General features: G+C 28.3%; 1 protein-coding gene across 1 annotated transcript in view; it reads right to left on the bottom strand.

Moving 5' to 3' along the window:
* Positions 1–596: 596 nt before the first annotated feature.
* The window catches only part of LOC111691249 (mucin-2), a 31,135-nt gene continuing 15,442 nt past the window's right edge, over positions 597–16,289 (bottom strand). Inside the window, exons 3-9 of the mRNA XM_046954774.1 lie at positions 5,119–5,276; positions 3,566–5,051; positions 3,084–3,506; positions 2,830–3,007; positions 1,942–2,094; positions 1,608–1,879; positions 597–1,547 (exon numbers count right to left, since the gene is read on the bottom strand). Of these exons, the coding sequence (XP_046810730.1) occupies positions 1,384–1,547; positions 1,608–1,879; positions 1,942–2,094; positions 2,830–3,007; positions 3,084–3,506; positions 3,566–5,051; positions 5,119–5,276 (2,834 nt within the window). The 3' untranslated portion in view covers positions 597–1,383. The remainder of the gene's footprint in view (positions 1,548–1,607; positions 1,880–1,941; positions 2,095–2,829; positions 3,008–3,083; positions 3,507–3,565; positions 5,052–5,118; positions 5,277–16,289) is intronic.

Raw genomic sequence — 16,289 nt, 5'->3', positions numbered from 1 at the left:
ACTAAATGATCACCAGTTAAGTGTTAGAGATCACGATCATAATAAATCAACTTTAATTTATGATCGCCATCGGTAAGTAATCAAATTAAAATCCTAATTTAGATGACGATCACAAAAAATTAACCTAAAATTGTTATAACGATCGGTAACAAGATCAGCGATTAAACTAATCTAATTTAAGAAGAGTAATTCAAGGTTATTATCATAAATTAATCATCATAAATTTCTGATCGCGTTGGTTTTATGATCAATTTCTTATACTAGTATGTACATCGTCACATAAGAACTAAACTAGATTAAGATCATGATCACTTATTGTAAAAGCTCAATTTGTAGTGATAATCAGTCATTTCTCAGACTTAATCTGCGATCAATATCAATTTGTTGAAGCTTAATTTTTGACTATGATCGGTATTTAGAATATTTTTTTGATAATCAAAATTTCTATACTTTCTGGAAATTTAAAATGTTAAAGACAGCAGATTTTCAAGTCATCTATATAAGACTTAGAGTTTTGAACTTGATCATATCCATACTCTGTTAAAAAACAAAATTCAAACACAATAACATTTGTTAAATTTATAATATTTTTTTTTAATTCGCTTATAAATTAAAATTTTAAATAATTAAATTTACATTACATTTTGTGTGATTTTAATAAAAAAATTTGTTTAAAATCAAACTTACAACTTAATTTAAGGAAAATAATTAAAACAAAAAACGCTATGAATTATAACTATCTTTTTTTCTCTAGATGCCTGTAAATATGTAAAATTAAATGAATGTGCGTTTTACTCAGTATTGCATTTTTGTCCAGTCGTTACCTTGATTATACTTTTAGACCCTAAAAGGGAAAACAAACATATGGATCCCAGTCCTAAGTATAACCAAAGAACAAGATGATTGTTTTTTGTAAATTATGCTGAGCATAAATCAGACATATTCGTCCTTCGTACCAATTGCAAAATAAATAAATAATAATTTAATTATTATTAAAAAAAATATTAATAAAATAATCACCCAAAATGAAAATTGTGACAAAGAATAATATTGCATCTAAATTTTCTTAAAAAAGAAACAAAAAATTAATTATAAATACTAGAATATAATAATTAGTATTAGACTATAAATTAATGTAGAAATTAAATAAATAACTGCATGAATAGATTAAAATAAAAATTAAATAATATCGTGATATACAAAATACAAATTACACATACAAATACAAATAACTATAGATACAACATTCATTTCGCATAAACTTAAAAACGAAATTATAGAAAAAAAAGCTAAACTTAAATGCCTGCGCGGATATCCGATCCGGCCTCTTTAACCAAGTTTAACGGTTATAACTTGACCACTATTACGTTCAACATAACTATACTAGAATTGTAAAATTTGATTTATCCAGTCTCTGAACTCGGAGATTCTTGTATAAACACCCGGTTGATTAGCCTCCGCACAACCAATACCCCATGAAATGACACCGCCCAATTGAAAACGTTTATCGGATTCTCGTTGCAAAACCATGGGACCACCAGAGTCACCTAAAAACAAGAACACATTTTACTTCATTCTCCTTATAAAGAAAATTCAAAAGTTATTACCTTCACATGAATCATAACCACCCTTCTTCCAACCTGCACATATAAAGATATGAGGTATATGTTCTATATAACCCGCTGCTCTGTACATGGACTCACAAATGGTATTGTTAATAACGGGTACTGCTACCTCTTGCAAAACACTGGGTAAAGGACCATCTTCATAGAGACGACCCCAACCAGTTACAAATGCAGTTTGTCCTATAAAGTCCTCATCATTTTCGGGCACACATACGGGTATAATATTGGGTTGAAATACTACCGGTTCATAGAATCTGTAGTAAACAAAATTTCCTTAGTTTTCTTAAGTATAGAAAATTTTATTTTGTAAACTTACCTTAACAAAGCTAAATCGTATTCAAAAGTTCTAGGATCGAATTGTGGATGTGAGGCAACGATTTGTACACGTCTTTCCTGATAACCATAGGGTTCTTCCTCTTCGGCTAAATCATATTCACCCAATCGCAAGAGAAGATCAGAAGGAGGTACACTAAGAGAAGAAAAACATAAAATAAAACATTAAACACATTTCTTACAAGTCAAAGGACTAGACCCTAGTCTTGTCTATAGTCTAGTCCATGTGTTATTATTTGTTAATAAATTATGTAAGTTCAACCGATTTTCGAAGCTGGACCTTATATGGGAGGTAGGGCCAATTATATCCACAATAAGCAAAACATATTCGTGTTAAAATTTGATACGTTTATTTGTTTAATTGATTTTCAAATGAGGACCTTATGTGGGACCTATGACTAATTCTATACCGATCTAGATTTGTATATATACCAAACATATTCCAGTTTTTGTAGTTTTATCGACATTATAAAGGGGCTGATATTAACAATATATCCATTTCTGGGAGTATTTAAGTTTTGTATGGGGACTTCATATAGGAATTTGGAACAAAACAAGTGAAATTTCCATGGGTTGTTTCGAAGTTTTGCTTATTTATCAGTTATTTATACGCCGATCTTTGTGATTTTAAATAGAAAACTTCTCGAAGGCGTTTTTAATAGAATTATGGAAAATTTTGATCCCAAAGATATCTGGGGTCTTTAAAAACTTGTTTTCAACAAACATAAAGACAGACGGAAGGACTTAGCTTTATCGACTCCGCTATCTATAAAGATCCAGAACATGCATATATCCATACTTTATAAGATCGACAAAATATATTGTTTTCGCGGTGGTGAAGGCTATTATCACAAAATTTCTCTTTACTTACTTATCAACACAATGGGCCGCTGTAATGGCCCAGTTTTCATTCAACAAAGCTGCGCCACATTTATGTAAATAGGTCGAGGTACGCCATTGCCTAAGGGAGATTTGCCAGGGCCAACGACCAAATGCGGCATTAGAGCCACCCACGATACGAGGTTCAGGAAACATGCGACGACCACAAACTGAAAACAACAACAAAAAGATACATTTAATTAACCAAACTACAAAAACAATAACATGAAAGAAATTAAAATTAACCTTGTCTATAATCAACACCTTCTAAACCGGTAATAGGAGCCGATGTGGTGGTATTAAGATTCAAAGTTTCCGTAGACACTTCTTCAGTGGTGGTAAAACCTGTAGGTGATGTAGTAGAACTTGAGGGCGTAAAACCTTCAGTTGTAAACTGTGAGGAAGAGGATTCTGTTGTAGAACTTAAATCCGGTTGTTTAGTATCTTCGGAAGTGGAGGTTAAAGGTTTTGCTGTTGAGCTAGAACTATCGACAATCGAGTCTGTTGTGGAGCTAGTGGTACTAGTGCTAGAGGATGTTGTAGGTTTAGCCATATTAATGGGTTTTTGTGGTGATGATATGATAACAGTGGTATTGTTCATAACAGCACTAACACTAGAGGAAACCGAAACATCCATTTCTTCAAAGGTAACATTTTCCGAGGAGGGTTCTGAAAATTATATATTTTTTAATAAAAACAATTATTAAATATTTAACATTTACACTTACCTTCCACCTTATTGTGGGTATTTAAGGGAGCCTCACTGGTTACTGGCACCCAATCGGATATTATAGGTTGATTTGAATCTACTGGTTCTCCATTTATGTTGGTCCATGTTACTAAACCTGGTTTATGGGTAGTGGAGCTTAATATGGGTTTTGTTGTGACTTTATGAGTAGTTGTTGTTGGTGCCTTTGTGGTACTGGTACTGCTAGTGATAGTTGTAGTTTGTGTTGTGGTAGGTTTTTTTGTAGTCGTTGTGGTTGCTGCAAGTTTTTCCGCCTCAGTTGTTGTTCTGGGTGGTGCAGTAGTAGTTGTTGTTGTGCTAGTGGTTGTAGGTTTTGTTGTTGCTTTAGTTGTCGTTGTTGTAATAGGTTTAGGCACTTTAATAATACTAGCTGTTGGTTTGGGTCTTGGTCTAGGTGCTAAAGTAGTTTTATTTGTAGCTTGACTTGTGCTACTTGTTTGGAAGGTTTGTGTTGTCGTGGTTGTATTATTGGTTGTTTTTACATCTGAGATTGTGGTTATAGCAGCTGCTGTGGTAGTGGTTATTATTGGTCTCCTGGTAGGTTTAACCGTAGTTCTCTTAATACTTGTGGGTTTCTTTGTAGTTGTTGGTTTTCTAGTAGTTTGTGGTTTAGGTTTTATTGTGGTGATTTTTTGTGTTGTTGCAGCAGCTGTTGTGCTGGTTGTAGTTTCTTTAGGTTTTGTAGTTGTTGCTTTTGGTGCTGTGGTTGTTGTTGTTGTACTACTGCTTGTTGTTTGTAGCGCTGGCTTTGTAGTTTTGTGTTGCAACCTTTCTGTTGTCACAAAATCAAACACATTTGTTGCTTCCGTGGGTGTAAAGGCAGTGGTTTCTACAATTTGGTAAGTAAATAGTTTTGTAGGTATTGTTGTCATTTCTATGGGCAATTCATCTCTTTGTTGTGTTGCTTCTGTAGTGGTTAGCATGGGTCGTTTTGTAGTCGTAGTGGTACTTGTAGTTGTGGTAACCCTTTTAGTTGTGCTAGAAGGTGTAGTTTTCTTTTTAGTGGTTGTATTATGAGAAGGTTTTGCTCCTCCTGTTGTATATTTGGTGGGTTTTGCTGTAGTTCTTATCACAAAATGCGACTGCTTGTGTGTAGTTTGTTGGCTGGGTTTATTAGTTGTAGTCGACTTAAAGGGTTTACCCGTATTCGAGTTGGTTTCCAAAGTAGTAGGTCTGGGGGTATCATTCAAAGTTGTAGTAGCAAATGTTTGTGTAACACTATTTAACATTTGAGTGACATCTTGTTGGTTTGCTAAACTAGTACTACTGCTACTGCCAGTAGTGCTGCTGCTGCTGCTGCTACTAATACTACTAGTGAAACTTGTATTGCCATGTTGATGCAGAGGACCTAAAGTGGTGAGCTTAAATAATGCACTAGTGGGTACTGTAGATGATTCTGGTGTAAAATGATGAGATATAGTATTTTGATCTATGCTATTTTCAGCTATTTCAGTTAATTCCTCTTCCTAGAAAAATGAAAATCCATTAATTAAATTTTGCTTTTGAAACAAAATATAAAAAATACCAACTTACTTTAATATCACAGCATGATCCAAAATAGAAACGATCTATACAAGTACCCAAATGTGTACCATTTTGTTTGATACAGTCAATAGCAAACATACACACACCAGATCTGCCCGATTTTCTTACTATACAAGGTAAATGTCTTATATTTCTGCCAGATTGAACTGAAATGAAAATAGAAAGGAAGTCATTAAAATGAAATGAATATAATTTTCTTAAAAAAATGTCTAATTCTTATATGATTTATTATAATTAAGATACATTGTCTATATACTCCTAAATTAGAAAACTAAAAAGTCTTTCTTTTGTTTTTTCTTTCTCCAGTTTTTTTTTCTTTTCCAAACTGGGTTATATTTCGGTATTTTGATTATTCTTTCCTTTTCTGTATATAGTATTTTTATTGCTTTATCTTAAGTAATTTCATATAATTAAAGTAATAAATTTGAAAATAACTTCCTCCAATTTATGTATGTTTGTATGTGCTGTGTGTCTGCTATGGATATTGTGAAAATGCTATTGGAGGCTTTTTCATTGTCAGCGTTGTCTTGTTATTAAGTTTGTGGTTCGTTTGTAGCTGTAAAATGCGGTCACTCAACGGCTAACTGACCAAAGCCAACCAGCCAGCCACTTAAGCAAACCAGCAGCTGCTTTACGAATTATTTGTTTGATTAGCAGTTTGCTGGTAACTAAGACTCTGTGATTAAAATGAAACCAAACAAAATATTCTTCATCAGCATTTACCAGCAGAAGCATCCTCTCATCATCAACACCATTATTACTGTCATTGCCATCATTATTATCTTTCTTTTTCTCATGTCTTTTTGCCATATATACTATATATTAGTTTTATTTCAGTCATTTAGTTAAAGATTTGTAAAAATTTTAAACTCTAAAACGTTTGCTTACAAAATAAAAAATTTTAGCTAAAATATTTGCTTAATAAATACTAAAAGTATTAAGCGGTTTTATGCTTAAACAAGTGGAGATATTCATTTAACCATTACCAATACCAAATAAACTGTCAATAATTTAATAGATTTTTTTTTGCTTTACCATGGCTGCGATAAATGCTATAAACACTGGTAGAAAAATGTTAGTAAAAATGTCTAATATGATCGATACTATATTTTAAATGAAAGCAGAGGCTATAGTCTAATTTATAGTCGAATCAATTGTCTAGTCTATAGTCTAGTCTCTAATCTAGTATATAGTCTAGTCTATAGTCTAGTCTATAGTCTAGTCTATAATCTAGTATATAGTCTAGTCTATAGTCTAGTCTATAGTCTAGTCTATAGTCTAGTCTATAGTCTAGTCTATAGTCTAGTCTATAGTCTAGTCTATAGTCTAGTCTATAGTCTAGTCTATAGTCTAGTCTATAGTCTAGTCTATAGTCTAGTCTATTCTATAGTCTAATCCTCTTCTTAATGTATAATTAAACATAAAAATTTATGAACATTTTATAGGACCTAACCCACTGTAAATTTTAATTTGTCCTTTGCTAAATATATGTTATTTTTAAACACTTAATTAAAATTCTTATAAGTGGTTTTCTTTTTTACCAATATTTATTTAAACAAATTTAGTGAAAGTTAATCGAGAGTAATAAAAAATTTGATTATATTCATAAAAAAATAATAATTTGCAAATTTACAAAACGCTGAACTAAATTTGTGTAAATATATAATTAACATAAAAGCATTTAGTTATAAGACGTATTTTGGTGAAATATTAATATTTATTTTGAAATTTAATTTTTTTAAAAGCAAAGAATTTTTAAATTTAAAAGATTTTACAATTTTTGTATAAACATATTCATCACGTGCAGGCAAAGAATAAATTATGTCGTTTTTTTTAGTATGCATAGAGCCTATTTTTAATTTGCCCTGTAGGCTGTTAAATTTTAAAATGTTTTTTATCATGTTAATTATAATTAACAGTTAATATTATTTTTTTTTAGTTTTTGTTTTAAAATTTATATTTGTTAATATAAAAGAATTGACAGCTGATCATTGTTCGAGATAAACACTAACTTCCAGTCATAAAACAAGACAACTTTTTAAACTTACTTTGGCAATCTTTCTCTTTTTTTTTCTTCCAAATAAAACTCCCAGACCAGACAAAGTGGCAATTTGTATTTTATCGTTCTGCAATTAAGGTCAACTGAGTTGAAGTCTTTAAAATTCATATACAAAAGTTGCTTTTGGCATCAGCCAAATGATCTTGACAGTTGTCAAGAAAAGTTCATAAATTTTATTTGAGTTCTTAACGTTTGTTTTGTGTTTTTCTTACAAACAAAAAAGAACGTATTTAAAGATTTTTTTACAAAAAGATAAAGAAAAATCTGAAAACAAAGTGAAAGGAACAGATATTGATATTTGGGAGTTGATAGTGGGGAGTTTCAAAAAAAGTTAACTTTTAAAAAATAAAAGTAATTTTCATTATAATTTACTGGCAGAGGAAGAAGTTAAGAAAACAAGTTGAACAAACAAAAATATGTTAAAAATATTATTATTAAAAGTATACAAACATTGTTCATAATTTGTTTATATAAAATACTAATAATTGTACCTACGAGGGTAGTTTGAAAAGTAATTTAAAAATAAATTCTTTAATACTTCCTCCTCTTACGTATTAAGTAAGAATGATATAAAATTTTCCAAAAATTAAAAAAAAAATCTTAAAATATTTATATACTTTTTGATTTGCCCTCGTATATTTAATACCATCATCTATGTATGCATATTAACAACATCAACAACAAATGAAACTAGAAGGAAACATAGTAAAAATATTCGTAATATGTGAAACAGCACGCGACCTACTTTCATTGTGACAACCAAAACAGCAAAAAAAGTTTAAACAAATCGAAAAAAACATTCACTTACTCAAAAAAACAACAATAACAAAATTCAACACCTTCAAGATACAAAACAATAAATTTACTCTCTTCTACACGTACTAGTGTACCTACATAGAGTATACAACACATTCGATACATACTTAGAGATACATAAATACATGTAGAATTTAGTCAGTAGTCGTTTCAAGTCAAAAAGCACCCACAAAATACCACAACTACAACAACAACAAACACATGTATTGAAACCCATATATTCCATATTCAAATTCTTATATTCTCAACACCAATACACCTACAATATGACTGCCCTCCCCTCATTATGCTGACAAAACAAAGTTTCTGCTGCAAACAGAACTGCTGCTGCTTTTGCAATTGCTGTTGCTGCGAAGCCTGTTCATTGCTGACTTTCGTTGTTTGTTGTTAGTGTTGTAGTGATGTTTGTTTAATGTATTTTTTTTTGTTGTTAATAAACGTCAGTTGCTTGACCTAAAAAACTAATATTTTAAATATGTAATTTTAAAATGAACTGCTGCTGGCAGTCAAATACATTCGGCTTAACACTGATTTGGTTTAGTTTTTTATAGTTTTGTTGTTGTTGTAGAACACAAATTGTGTTCTTTTAGCATACAAATAATTAAATGCATGCGCTATGCGCATTAGACTTTCAATAAAGTGTCAGCAAAATCGTATTTGTTGCAAGAATAAAAAAATTCTTAATTTTCAACAAACAATAAGTATTATAGGAAAAAGTTTAATTTTATTTATTTAAAGAATAATCCCGGAAAATACTTATTTAATTATGGTTTAATTTGTTGTTCAAAGGAAAAGTTTAGCTTTGTATTTTAAATGTAATTAATTAAAAATCAATTTGTTCATGCTTGTTTAGAAGAACTAAAATAGAGATCATTCGACTCTACAAGTGACTCAGCAAAAACTCAATAATGACTTAATTATCTTATGATCATATTGAAGCTAAATGTCTAGAAATATATAACAAGCAAAGTTAGGGTTTAAACTGGTCTATGACCTAGTTCTTTAATTCATATATGGATTAGGATATTGATAAGTCTATGAACTAGTCTACTGACCAGTCTGTTGCATGGTTTGTGGACTAGTTTATTGATTAGTGTATGGACTAGTAAATGTATCATACTATCGACAAGTCTTGATGAATCATTCTATGGACAAGTGTGTTAAGCCAGTAGACTAGTGAATTGACTTTAATCTGGTCAGTCAACTGGAGTAGGAACTGTTCTATTGACTGGTCCTCTAACTGGTAAACTGACTTTTTTTATTGATTAGTCAATAGACTGATAAATGGACTACTGGATCGATAAGTCCATGCACGGGTCAATAGAACATTAGGTAGTTCGTAAACTAGATCATAGACTAGACCACAATAGTCAATAAACTGAGCAATAAACCAAAGACTAGTCTATAGACTGAGACTTGTCAATAGACTGAGCAATAAACTAGTCCAAAGACTGGTCTATAAACTAAGAAATAGACCAGTCATTAAAACCGTGACTGGAATAGTGCATAGAATGGACTTAAGACTGGTATATAGCTAGTGATAATACTAGTCCCTATTACAGTCATAAGACTAGTCTATGGACTAACTATTTGACTTATGTATGTACTTGTCGATAGAATATAACATAGATTTATCATTATATTAGTGATTTGACTACTCATTGGACTACTCCATAGATTAATCTAAAGACTTGGAAACTGACAATTGCATAATCTAGTCCACAGTTTTTAAATGTATAAAATAGTTCATAGACTATTCGATCGACTGGTAACTTTGTAAGCCATTGGACTAGGTGATACTCTAGTCCATGGTGCACTTACTAAACGGCAATCACTAGTTTGGTAACGAGAACAATGGCTCGTCTAATCAATAATCTAATTAATGTCAAGTGTATGTAGGAAGCTAATGTCAAAAGTATTGACTAGTTTAGTGACTAGTCTATGAACGGGTCTAATGATTATTTTAATGACTTTTCTATGGACTAGTCTGTTGTTTAGTTACTCAATAGTCCGGTCTATAAATAAGTAATTGACTAGTCATTAGACCAGTCATTGCACCAGTCAATAGACTCGTTCATAGAATATACTTTAGACTAGTCCGTAGACTAATCACTAGACTACTCATTAGAATAGGCCTATTTTATGGAAAAAGACCAACCAATAGTAGAATAGTTCATACGCTACTCTACAGATACAGTTATGTATGTGCAATAGTATATAACATAGACTTGATAAGTCCACAGAATAATCAAAAGATTAGTCTATAGACTAGTCTAAATACTATGGACTAGTCTAAAGACTATGGATTAGTCTAAAGACTATGGACTAGTCTAAAGACTATGGACCAGTCTAAAGACTAGTTTATCTACTACTTAGTCTGATATCGAATCTTTTGACTAGTTCAATCACTAATATATTGTTTAGTTTGTGGGCCAGTATACGAACTAGTCCATCGATCTGTGTAAGGCCTAATATTTCGACTAGTTAACATGTCTAATGAAAAATCTGTAGACTACTCTCCTGACTAGTCTAAAAACTGATTTGAAAACAAGTCTAAATCGTATTTCGACTTAAGGCTTGTCTATTGCCCACTTGAAAGTCTATTTGTACCCTACATCACTATAGTATATAATGCGTTGGTGATAATGTTTGTAACTCTCAAAAGTACTGGTCGATCATCAACTACCTTAAGCTATATCAATTGGCTTACACAGAAAAAACTGAAAATGAGTTTTAATTATCAAAATAATTGTATCAAGCAAGTTTTGCACCTATAACCAAAATGATGATATCAATTACCAAATTTGTAAAAAAGTAAAAATATATATTTTTTTTTCCAAATAACGGATTAATCAGAACAATTAATGTCAATAATTGAGACAAGATTTAAAATTGATTAATTCATTAATTGTATAAATTAAATATTTAATAAATATAAAATTGATTTTTTATTAAATTATTAATCAAATAAATTAAACTGTTTGATAGAGAATTTTTTATAAATCAATTAAGATGGTGATTCAAACAATCAAATTATTAATAGATTACTCACAACGTTAAAGGAATACTAGACCTTTAACAATGCGTTCAGCATTTTCAAAAATTATCACTTTATTGACACAATTTAACATATAAAGTGTTTCATAAATTGTAAAGAAACTTGAATATTATATGCCTAAAATTTTATGGACTATTTAAGAATTATAAACATTGCTAGCACAAAAATTAAAAATAAAATATTAAAAAAAATCTAAAATGGAAAAGAAGGCCAGAAAAAATTTTTTAATCAATTAAAAAATTAATTGAATTAATTAAAAATTTAATCAAAATTTTACACTTTAGTTTCCAACAGTTTCAAAAAACGAGATAATTAAGACAAATAAAAATTTGTTTAAATAAAAAATAAAGAAAATTAAAACATGTTAATGGAAAATAAACTACCGATAATTTTTTCTGTGTAGAAACGTTATCTGTGACAATTTAACTATGTATACTACTCACTATGATAGAGTATCATAGGGTCGACCATACCCAACTATACATTTATACAAATATCTAATACCATGAATGTATTAATAACTTATTAATAATTTTGTCATTAAATTCAACTTTCAAAAGAAGAAAACGTAATTGTTACCAAATTTGGAAAACAGTAAAAACAAAAGTTGAGTTACACAATTGTCTAACTGAGGTTAAGGAAAATTTCCAAGTAAAACCAAATACATTTAATAGTTTAGTAAACATTTTAATCAAAGGAAATAATAAATAAATTTTATGAAATAATCTTACATTTAATTATATATTTTTTCCCAACTTTACATTGATTTCTAAAGTAAATTTGTAATAAAATTGTTTGAATATGTTTTGATGTTTTTTCACACTTTGCTTAAACGGTTCATTATTTTAAACCACTGTGCCGTACTGTTAACAACTTCCTCTAAAGAAATCTTAGTAGAGAAAAAAGTATCAAAAGAAGAATAATTCTCACGTTAGAATAGAATCACAAAACATGTTTGAAAACCAAAAAAAAAAAAAAAAAAAAAATTGTATATTTCTACATTAATTTGTACAATGAGGTTCGTTCGTTGATATGTTCGTTTTGTTTGTTTTGCTAATGAACCTGTGTAGCACTTGTTACGTACAAATCCATTTCAACATTTCAGGTGCTTTGTTTGTGTTAGTGTTGTTCTGCTAAAGATTTCATGTAACTTTTAATGTTTGAGAAAAACCAGTTGCTAGAACTTTGAAATGACAAAAAAAATATTAAGGAATAATAGAAATAGAGCAGGTTTCCTCTTTAAAGCCGGTAGTTGTTTAAACATAAGAATTTTTATTTTCTTTAGGAATTTTCTTTTTTTTTTCTCAAATTTAACACACCCACCGTTTTCCGTTCAATGCTGCGGGCCACTTGTGTGTGTTTTATAGTTATTTCGTCTTAATGTTCCACTTTTCTTTGAAAATCCAAAAAAAAACATCAAAGCAATTTTTTTTAACACACTCCATGTTGTCAGTCATTCAGTTGGTTAAACTGTTTGCCAGTTTGTCTTGTGTGTGTGTTTTTTTTTGTAGAACTAAGCTGTGTGCTGTTTAACTTTCTCTCACGTAATTATCTAAAAGATTTTTATCTTTATTTTTATTTTTTTTAACCAGAGATTTCTGTTGTCGTTTTTGTTGTTATTTATTTTTTTTCTTTACTAAAATAAAAAGTACAAATATTTGTTAAATAAATACTTGTCCGAAATGAAAATAAATAAATAAAACCGAAAACAATAAAGATTTAAATTTTGTTAAATATTAAACTACACTTAAAGAAATAATTTAGAGAATTTTGCAAAAATCTAGGAAACTTCTTTTGTTAATATTAGGATTTTTTTAAATTTAATCAATTTTTTCTATAAATTTTGCATCATTATAAACATTTTTAAAGAAATTTGTTTCAAAATATAGAATTCTATAAAAATTTGTGCCAAAACATAGATTTCTCTAGAAATAATACACAAATTGCTATGAAGACATAAATATCAATACAAATTTGTATTAAAACATAAATACGTAATGAAATTTTTATCAAGACATTAATTTTAAAAGAAAATTTTATTTTTAAATAAGTTTTGAAAGATATTTGTGTCAAGACTTAACTTTTTGGAAAAATGAGATTCAATTTATTAATTTAAAATTTATTTGCTATTTTATAGAAATTAAAAAAAAAAATTTAAGACATAAATTTCTAAAGATATTTTGTGTAAAGATATAAATCTCTTAAGACATAAATTTCTTAAGAAAATAAAGACATACATATCTAAAGAACTGTCTCTCAAGATGCAGACAATAGTTTTAAGACAAAAATTTTAAAAGAATTTTTTCAAGATACAAAAAATTTTACTGAAATTTCTCTCAAGATATAAATGTCTATAGACATTTGTGTCAAGACTTATGCGCCTATAAATGTTTGTCTAAAGCCATACACACATTTCTATTAACATTTAATATGATTTTTCAAAATAAATTTATGTCAAGATAAAAATTTCTAAAGGAATTCGAATCAAGACATAAAGATCTAAAGAAATTTGTATCAAAACATAAAAATTAATATCCTAAGACAAATTCTTTTAGATAGTTATCTTAAAACATACACTTTTGTAAAAATTTTCCTCAAGATAAACTTTTCTATAGAAATTTTGGATAAAAAAAAACAAAAATACCCATAGAAATTTGTTTTAAGACATAAATTTCTATAGAGATTTGTGTTAAGACATAAATTTCTAATAAAATATCTTTAGAAAATTATGTTTAAAGAAAACTATGTAATCAAATATTTGACAATATATTAATTTCTAAAGAAATTTATGTCAAGACAAAAATTATGTTATGAAATTTTGAGTCATGACATAGATTTCTAAAGACATTTTTTTCAAAATATATATTTTTAAAGAAATGTGTAACAAAACAAAAAAACGTATAGAAATGTTTACAGATATTTATGTCAAGATATAAATTTCTTAAAAAATTTGTAGAGACATACTTTTTTTTAGAGAAATTTGTCTACAGACATATTTTTCGAAATAAATTTGTGTCAAGACATAAATATCTTAAAAATTTTCTGTCATGATATTAATAATTTAAGAAATTTGCAACGAAACAAACAAAAAATTCTATAAAATTTGTCTTAAAACATAATTTTTTTAGAAACTTGTATCAAGACAAATATACATAAAGAAATTTTTATATAGACATAAATTTCTATACAGATTTTTGTTAAAACATAAATTTCTAAAGTAGTATCTATAGAGTTTGTGTTAAAAGAGAAATATTTAAAAAAATATTTGCCTTTTAAACGTCTGCTCTCCAACTCATTTAAATATATATTTCTTCATTAGCTTTCCGATCACATAGATTTTTTTTTCAACTTAAGATTTCAACTACACATGTTTTTCAAGTTACAAATTGCAAACATTAATTTGCCAAGCAAGTAAGTGAACCAAAGAAAAAAAAAACCTTTCTTTTCTTGTTTTTATAATAATGAAGCATCCAACCAATACTTTGCCGCACAATTCATGTCATGTATCTCCTTCATCTGTAAGCAACATTTGCATTTTAACAATCGCCAACAAATTATAGACATGATGCATTTATGTTGCCTGCACAAGACTTTTTTTAACCACTATATTAAAAATAAGAAAAAATACTAGCAAAAAAAGTGGAAACAGATGAAATGATACTACTCATAGAGGAGTAGAGTAGAGTTGATGAAGAAGTCGTCATCTTGTATGGTAACGGAACAACGACATACATTTTTAAATATTCTACAAAACAACAAGCCAAGATCAAACATGTTGATCTTCCAACTAATGACTTTTACTCGTACCAATTTTAAACACTTTTTTTGTGTGGACCAAAGAAAATCTGTTAGGAACACAAAAAAACTGTTGTATGGTATTAAAGTTAGTGCCAATTTCTAGTGGTTGTTTTTGAGAATTTTACTTCTTATTTTTGTTAAAGTGGTTTTAATAAAGTGTTTTGCATATATAGTGTCATAGATATGACTGGGAATATTGTGGATGCAAACATAAAATATTATAAATGCAAACAGGTTTGACATTGACTTTTTAAAATATTGCTGCGCTATGTTGTTGAGTTGCTGGCAACATAGTGTAAAATCTTTTTATCTGACATTTTCTCTAAAAGCCTATTTGTCTAGTTATTTTAAGAGATTTCGGGTTAAGTGTTTAAGTTTTTTTTAGAATCGTTTTGTAAAACTTGACTAAAAATTTTGCTAAAAGATAAAATTATTGAAAATTTTTTATCATGATATAAATTTTTTGAGGTATTAGTCTCAAGATATTAATTTCAGTGAATATTTGTTTCATATTTATTTCTCTGCTGATATAGCAATGTGTCTCAAGTTATGAATTTTTTTCGCAGAAATTTGTTTCGAGATATAAATTAAAAAAAAATGTGTGTCAAGACATAAATATCTAAAGAACTTTTTGGATCAAAACATAAATTTTTTCCAAATATGTGTAAGAATAAAAATATTTCCAAAAAATTGTATCAAGACATCAAAACATAATTTTCTACATAAAATAGTTTCAAGACAAACATTTGTAAAGTCAAGACATATATTTAAAAAGAAATTTTGTGTCAAGACATAAATTTCTCAAGAAATTTGTAAAATATTTAAAATGTCTAAAATAGTTTGTTGCCAATACATTACAATACAAAGAAATTTTTATCAAGACAAAAATATGTAAGTAAAATTATGTCAAGACATAAACTTTTTAAGAAATATAAGATACTGATTTTAAATTATATATAAAATTTCTAGAAAAATTTGTCAAGACAAAAAAAGTACAAAATTTTTTTGTCAAGACATAAATTTTTTCTTATAGAAATTTGTCTCAATATAAAAATTTTTAAAGAAAAAAATTTTTGCTAAGATATAAATTTTGTTATGAAACTTTTGACAAGACATTTAAAAAAAGTTATGTCAGCACCAATATTTATTATAAATTTATGACAAGACATTAATTTTTAAATAAATTTTAGTCAATTCTAAAAAAATGAGTGTCTATACAAAAATATTTAAAGAAAATTTAAACAATATTTGTATCAAGATATAAATTTCGCAAGAAATTTGTCCACAGACATGCATTTCGAAATAAACTTGTATCGAGACATAAATTTTATAAAAAAAACATTTTGTCTTGACATTAATAATGTAAGAAATTTCTATTAAGACATACAGTTTAAAACAAAATTGTGTCAGGACAAAAATATCTAAAAA

Source organism: Lucilia cuprina, chromosome 6 (assembly GCF_022045245.1).
Source record: "Lucilia cuprina isolate Lc7/37 chromosome 6, ASM2204524v1, whole genome shotgun sequence".
In the NCBI taxonomy this organism is placed as follows: Eukaryota; Metazoa; Arthropoda; class Insecta; order Diptera; family Calliphoridae; genus Lucilia; species Lucilia cuprina.
This window is presented reverse-complemented; position numbering and strand designations above follow the sequence as displayed.